The sequence below is a fragment of the Watersipora subatra genome, chromosome 10 (genome assembly GCF_963576615.1).
Source record: "Watersipora subatra chromosome 10, tzWatSuba1.1, whole genome shotgun sequence".
Taxonomy (NCBI): domain Eukaryota; kingdom Metazoa; phylum Bryozoa; class Gymnolaemata; order Cheilostomatida; family Watersiporidae; genus Watersipora; species Watersipora subatra.
In genome coordinates, this window is record NC_088717.1 from 36,741,450 (window position 1) to 36,749,722 (window position 8,273).

An 8,273-nucleotide genomic window follows, 5' to 3' on the forward strand; every position below is an offset into this window, starting at 1 on the left:
ACCTGGGGCCGATAGCATCGACAAAGCAACGCGGATTTGTCGGGAAAGCTTGCTGCTGTCAAAACTTTCCGATACTCTGCTGAATATCGACGACAGCCTGTACAATGTGAATCATTTCAGCGATAGTAATTCGCGGTCGCGGATACCGTGATTTAGTATTTTCGTTTATGATAGTTGCTGCGGGCCTAGTAGTTGATTTAGGCACGCGAAAACAACGGGGTTTCTTTGCGGAAAAATTAAAAAGAATTAGAACACTACCCCATGAAGTATTTGCTCATGTAAATGCAGATGGATTTGTGACAGTGCGAACACTGTTATTATCGACAATTTCCAAAGTATGGTTGCATCAACGTCGAGGTACAGTGATATAGTGTGGACAAGCCTTATCAGTAGGTTGATGTAAACTCAGTCTGTCAGCTATTCTCAGGTTGTTAGAAACTCAGTCTGTCAGCTATCAACAGGTTGTTGCGAACTCAGTCTGCCAGCTATTGACAGGTTGTTAGAAACTCAGTTTGTCAGCTATCAACAGACTGTTGCGAACTCAGTTTGCCAGCTATTGATAGGTTGCTGTGGAACTCAGTCTGCCAGCTATCAGCAGGTTGTTGTGAACTCAGTCGTTCAGCTATTGACACATCGTTGAAGGCTCAGCCTGTCAGCTATCAACAGGTTGTTCAGAGCTCAGTCTGCCAGCTATTAGCTGTTTCGCAAACTCGTCTGCCAACTATTAACTCTATGTTGCATTTTTCTCATTGCATCATATTCTTTTATTTAAGAATTATGCGGATTTAAAAAGAAACCAACATCAGCTGTGTAGTTGGTTACAGTATGATGTTGCATCCTGGTCTAGTGTCCGAGCAGGATGCCATAATTAGTGCCACTTATTGACAAAATTCTCTCTATAGCCGATTCATTCACCACGCGTCTGCCCACCTCATGGTACCATCATGAAATTATAATTTCACTCGGCAAATCATTCTTGGCAGTGATGAAATTCAGCTTTATATACTAACTAGAACAATTTTCAACAAATAATCTGTTTAAGACAGGTCAAAAAAATAATTTTGTGTATCTTTATTAGAAAAATTGTCCAAGTCTAGTTTATCTTACGGACTTGTAATTTTAGAGTTTGTGGCAACCATAAATATCCTCGTTATTTTAATAAGATCTGGCTCATTTATCTGAAACCACAATTGTTTGAGAAAAAGACCACATCATATTGGGATTCGAACCTGCAACACTTGCCCTGGCAGTACCAGGGCGAATGTTACGGTAGCCCACTAATACCATACCAATCAACCGCCTTTCTGTTTTTTGGAATAATTATACACATAGTTATTACACATGATCATCTCTCACGGCACCCCAGACTACTAGGGTACTAGCAAATATACATGCAGGTTGTTACAAGTCCGGACTTGATGTGATGAAATCATGAGCTAACCATAAAATAATTAGTGAATATGTGCCAAGTTTCCTACTCATGATGTACAGTGAGGGTAATTTAGATGACAGATTTGAAAGAAAATCTTGTATAAATTTTAGCTTAATATAAAAAATACATTAAATTTTTTGAGCATTCATATTCTTAGAATAAGGCTTTTTATAGCACCTTTTGATGTATGAATATTTAAAAAACTATCAACATTTGACATTCGTCCGCAATTTTACAACAAATTGATTCTCTGGATGTCTGGATACGGTAAACAGTGTCTGACTCATATTTAAAAATGAGGTAAGAACTTTCACAATAGCAGCTCTTATCACTGTGCTACAATATTATTTAATTAAATATAAGTTTAGTTTCCAACTAAAACTGATTACTAAAGTTATATTACAGAAAAGGTCAGAGGTCAAAAGCGAGTCAACAGTGACCGGCAACTGGAATATTTTAACATCCCTGTGAATCATGTTTTTACAAGCTGCTCATTTTGGTTACAGCGTGATAATAGACTAAATTTTATGAAATTCAGTACCTTGGGATATGTTATTTTTAGCAGAACGGAAAACTGCCAAAAATAATTTTTTGACAGATTAATGACTTCTAAAAATGTTTGAAGTCAGGGTAGCGGGTAGCGAGAAAATGTTTAGTCTCTTGACCCTACTAAGTGATGGTAATGACCTATCTCTCAACGATGCAATTGTATTATTTTTGTTTGTCCTGCAGTGAAGTAAGGCACCTATTGACATGTACTTGTTATGGTCTTTTCAAATGTCTCAATCAAGCTGCACAATTGATTATGTACCTGAAAGATACCTGTTGAGTTGGCAAGATCTGGCGGTCTTAGTGAATAACCCTAATGGTAACAGAATGATGTGCTCTGATGAGTGCAGTAATGACCTAATGAGAATTCATGAGCCATGGCTTCGGGCTATTTATTATATAAAGCCTGCAGAAAGTTTTACTTATGAACTTGAAAAGATTTATGACTCGGAAGATGTGGTTTTGTCGGTTTTCGTCTGCAAAAATAGGTTGATGAGTCCTGAATCTTGAAGAGTATTATACGGTAGTAAAGTACAATAAGATAAAATAATAAAATTAAATTTTCTCACACAGGCTTTGGCAATTTAAAGCAAAACGAGCAGAGAATGTCTACAAAACTATTACTGACATTGCAAACCCTTGTAGTTGTCCTATGTGTAACTATTTGGTGTCCCAACTCAATGGCTAGAAAACGGACAAAAATCCCTGTGCACTTAAAAATTGAAAAATATAAAAACAGAAATCATGAGAAAGATGGATTGCATGCTGTAGAAGCCCAACAAGTGTTCTAAAGTTTAAAACCATTTGTGACAGCGTTATAAAAAGGTTACACTATTTACTGTTTGTTCGCGTGTCATTCTTTGATAGTCATTTCTTGAAAATAATAAGATATGGTGGGCCTTCTTGCAGCCATAGAAGGCTGTAAACAACAACACTTAATCAATTTTAGTCTTGCCATGGTTTGATTGAGATTAAAATTATATCAAATTAATACAACTATATAGAAAACTAATATAGATAACCATAATAGAAATTATAACTCGCCATCCTTAAAACAAACAGTTATTGCTCTTGGTAATTCAAAAATTTCAAGATTATTAGATAAATATAAAAAAATATAAAAAAATTAAAAAAAAATTGCTGCAAAGGAAAAATGTTCAAAGCATAGTCATGCAGTCTAGGAAATGTGCTGGTTGCTCAGTTAACAGAACAAATATTTTTTCCGAGACAATGAGGAAATAGTGACCAGAGAGAGTTTGTTACAGTTTCACTGGTACCTGGCTTTCTAGTAAAGAAGTTAGCTTAGTCCCACCTATATATATATATCATATATATAATATGAACATATTGCTATATATATATCATAGGCTTATATTTGATATGAACATAATGCTATATATATGATATGAACATATTGATATTGCTATATATATGCCTATAGAAGTAATTTGTAGGTGACAGAAAAATGCATCGTGGACAACATTTGAGGATAAGATTACGTAGAGGACAAATCGTGGGAGATAAATCCAGCACTTATTTTACCATGAACTAAAACAGAAAATTCTACCCGTGTGAAGTCTATATATGTCAATTGTCAGATGTCTTTTAAAACCACCTTAGATATACAATGCAATAAGTCGTTGACCTACGACCTATGCAACATACGGCCACCCAACTTTACGACCACATCCGTGAGAAGGTCAAGCAGCTCAGTGCGAGGCGTAGTCCATTCTTCGTTATTTTCGTCAAGCTTTTTCATTATTTTTTGGAGCGAATTTTTTCCGACATTTGATATCAGCAATACTTTCTCTAGAAATTAAAATTTGGCGATTTATGTACTGATTATATACGTTATTAAGAGATATAAGTTGCTCGCCATGGCGAGTTTAGCAGTATCCGTTATGGTAAGAATGGATTAGCAAACAGATAAATGATAAAACCATAGTTAAAAGTTTGAGGTTCACTAAAATACATATTAAGACTTCCTTCAAGTGTGCGTTTAGTAAGCTAAATTCATTTAAGTTGGATTAGAATCGACAGAATATACAAAATTGACCAGCATCTAAATTTTCTTACGACCAGCCGAAACCAAACGCGGTCATAGGTCGACGACTTACTGTATATAGACGTTCAATAGGAATCAAATGGGAACACCAAGAGAAACATTAAAATTAAAAAAACCATGTTAATATTTATTTGCAGTATGCAATAAATGTAGGCCTAATTGTTTCTTGAAAGGCATGCTGCCAGTCAATCAATCAATCAGTTAAATATACACTGTACCTTCTTATTCACTGTTTCTATGGTGCTGTTAATCTGCAAGTTTGCTCACATTAGCCACAAGATATAAACGGCAAACACCCGCAAGTCAAACGAGTTTTATTATTCGGAAATTTTTATCAAATGTTTCATGCTTTCAAAAGATGGCAGCAGCACAAGCAAATGATGCGAAAGAAAATGCTGCGCCAACCATTCCAATTTAAACATTTTTCACACTATTCGTTCCTATTTCGATAAAGGACTGCTATGTGAGACTGGCGTCTGCCGCGGACAGTAATCTGCGACACGCGAATGTCCATTGAAACGCTTGATTTACTGTAGCTCAACGTGCAGACGATTCCAAATCCGCAACATCCGAACAATGGAAACAGTTTTGATGTGTAAATATAAAGATTAATAATTAAGTGTACATAAAATAGTAATTTATGTCGGTATTTGGGGTGTGTATTATTTTATGGTTGTCTCTCAGAACAATATAATTGTAAAGTTGAATGTCTCTGTAATGAAGTTGGGACATAATTTATGATGAATGACATAAGTAAAACGCTTTGTTACAAAAGGACGGAAAGTAAGCAATTTGAAAGCAAAAGCAAACGAAACCCTTTGGAAATATCAACTATTTCAAAGAAAGCATCGTGAATGAACCATCAGAATGCACGCTTGGCATGTATAATAAGATCTTTCACTAAAACTGCACACTGTGCGTTAAAAAAGCGTGGGAACACAAATCCTTTTATTTCATTTATTTTGTAATTTTCCGTTTGTTTACTTTTTTAACATAAATATATTCCTAAGATCTCGGTTTTCTTTTATTTCTAAGCTAGAAAGATTGGTAGAATTGACAAGCTTTAATAAACGGGGTATATTTGCCTTTTTCTGCCTTGCGTCGTGAGTTTTATTAATATTAAACAAATGCTGGTGCAAGTTCAATTAATATCTGTATCTTTTAATACCTTTTTAACATCTGTTAGGGTAGTATTGGTGTCACTTGTAACACAAATACTACCCTTCTTTTAGTACTGGCGTTACAGCTGACACCATTACTAAAAGAAGGAGTGCTTGTGCACCCCTATTAGGAGTATTGGTGTCACCTGTAACGGGCGCTAAATATGCTTAGCGCATATTTAGTGCAAATAATTGCTTCATATGGTCAAAACTTCAAGCCTTGTTGGCGGGATGCCACGCAGATTGGGCATGTAATTTGTGCACATGCGGTATTCAGAAGTGGACGCACGGTATCAAATGCATGGCTGCGCACAAACTGGGATTAGAAATTTTAGTAGACTTCATGGGACATCAATTAACTCAAGCTTTAGGATTCATTGAGCGCCTGAGACAGACCAAAGTTTCGTTGCGTTCACAGGCTATATATTCTTCCCCAGATTGCCATTGCTCTACTTCTACAAACATGTAAGTTGTTAGAAGCTAGAAATATACTGCTTCTCAGATTAATGTGCCTCAACATATGTAGAGCGATAAAGAATCTTTTAGCCCAAAGCTAAGTTATTATTAGTAACCCTGTGTTATAGAGTAGCCTGTGTACCACAAGTGATAGCAAATCATGTAGACGCTACTAAGGAGAAGCAGTTATTAATTAATGAAATAGCCTGGTTACCAAAAGGGGTATGCTCGGATAACAAGTGTGTAAACATCTACTAAGCCGAAGTCAATGAATAGCCTGTGTGCAAATAAAATACGCAGAGATTTTAAACGTTACCCAATCAAAGCTATGTGATTGCTTCATTATTCTACTGAATGGAGGTTTTCCTAGCAATGCCACACTCTAATTGCTCTAGATAATAGGTTGTGTTTGCTGACTAGCTCTCTTTAAATTGATGATTGACCTTGGCACAAACATTCATAACTCATACAATGCTATTATGCAATCAGAGTTAATCGCAATAGCTATTGCAAAGCTCAAACAAACAAATTACACTTTTCTACCTACTAGCAGCACTAGTTTAGGTTTGAAAGGGGACAGTAGCACCCCCCCCCCATTTAATCCTAGCAAAGTCATCAATCTTGGAGAGCAAGATAATAAAGGTAATTTTTTATAGAAGCTTTTATTTTTTATAGTGACATTGCAGGCATTTGTAGCTAGCCTACGTGTAGATGTGTTGGCGTCTTACCTCAATGGCTGGCAAATGGAAAAAATTCAGTTCATTTAAAACTGGAAACGTATGAAAACAAAAATCACAAAATCAGCCAACGTGATTGGTTGATGACATAGACATGATACCAACATGACATAGGTAAAGGTTTTTCTCATAAATTTCCGATTTTTATAAGGCAAGTGATGAGAAAATGGTTGGAATTATGACTGAAAGAAATCTTCGTTGCCAAATTAATCAGATTTTCGGAAGAACACGGTTTAAGCAACAATTATAAACTTGTCATTAGTTTTATTGAAGCCATTTTTTAAATGTTTTCGTGTGAAGTCACTTATGCCATTATAAGATAGGCCAACATACTAGGGTCATCTGAATGTGTGCAACTGGGCAAACAGTATGCCAACAGTATGGAACAAGCTGCTGTCAAAACCAATTTTGTACACACACATGTACCTTAGCCTCAGAACTCCTAGATATAGCTTCACAGCTGCTTAGTGCATTGGACGCAGTGTAATCATTGATTTTTGACCAACTGATGCTCGCCTTTCAACAGACCTTCAATAGCTTTCAATTATTCAATAACAAACTAATTGTGCATCTTGTCTTGCTCAGTACAGCATATCCGAGCATCCTATTGTTAGTTCTGAATAAACGATTACCGTCAGGCTTGTTTACTCCCATCAAGCAAATGTATAGTCTATTTAGATCAAAACAAGCTGACAAATGCATCTGGCTTTGACAACATAAAAATGTATTGGCACAGCACTTTATTTGTACTACCTACATTCAGGGATTATTAATATTGCTATAGATTTATAGCGTGTGTGACATAATTAGTGTCAGCACTGTCTAGCTTGTTGATAAAAATCTATGGTTTCAGCCTTTTGAAAATTGTCGCAAAATTCTTCCTTGTAGTCGGGCATTATCATGCCATAATGAACAATGCCAACAATCTAAGGAAGCATTTGGGTTTTCTAGCCAATTGCTTCTCTGGTGAGTACAACAGAAATGATACGAATAATGATATATCTTATGTGTCTGACATTATTATCAAGGACAAGAAAAATTTGCAAAACAATAAAGTAGTCATTACCAAACGTGAACGCCAAAATAGTTAAGGGTGTTATGACAGAATACGAAATAGCATCAGAGTACACACTTTGAATCACTTGTGATAATATTGCAAACACAATAAGTATTCATTCAACTGACAAGATGTTTTCTTTTTCCAAGTGCACTGAATTAGTTTAAAAGTCAAACGGATATCAGATGCACAAGTTTTGCTTAAAATTAAGCTGTAACACCAAAGTAAGCAAAAACTGGTGGTTATTTGATAGTAAATAAGAACTTTTCATCTACTGTGAGTGAATATATGACTGAAAATATTACTAAACAAATAAAAAAAATTGTATTCTAAACTTCATACTAACGTTTGTAAATTCTGTTAATCTCATACCAAGGCTCCTGTCCTTACCTGCTTTGGAGGGAGTACACAAATCCATCGGTCTCTTCAGAGTACAGACAGATGCTGTCTCCGATACAAACCGGCTCTACGGACATCTATGATCTAATCTTTTCTTTTTAATATACTGCGCATTCGAATATTGAAAAATATACTACCATATCAATGTGTTCAAACCGTGCGTGTACTTAGAAAAGAACTTCCAAACGTGCACCCGCGAGTTCGCAGCGTGTTGAATGAGCAGGTACTCTAGCTCCTTTAACAATTATGGTCTCTATAGTAGCTGATAAATAGTGTACGTATGACCAATGATAGTGCTCAGGACAAACTGTTCCACGGAATTATACAGCTATTCGTTAAATTGACAACAATCAACAAAAAGACCCTAAATTAAATTAGTTTAAAAATATAACATTTTTACATCATTAAATATTTTTTA

General features: G+C 35.6%; 1 protein-coding gene across 1 annotated transcript in view; it reads right to left on the reverse strand.

The window, feature by feature from the left end:
* The window catches only part of LOC137406297 (inositol 1,4,5-trisphosphate-gated calcium channel ITPR3-like), a 134,780-nt gene extending 126,848 nt beyond the window's left edge, over positions 1–7,932 (reverse strand). Inside the window, 1 exon segment of the mRNA XM_068092849.1 lies at positions 7,847–7,932. Coding sequence (XP_067948950.1) covers positions 7,847–7,932 — 86 coding nt within the window.
* Between the last annotated feature and the right edge of the window lie 341 nt (positions 7,933–8,273).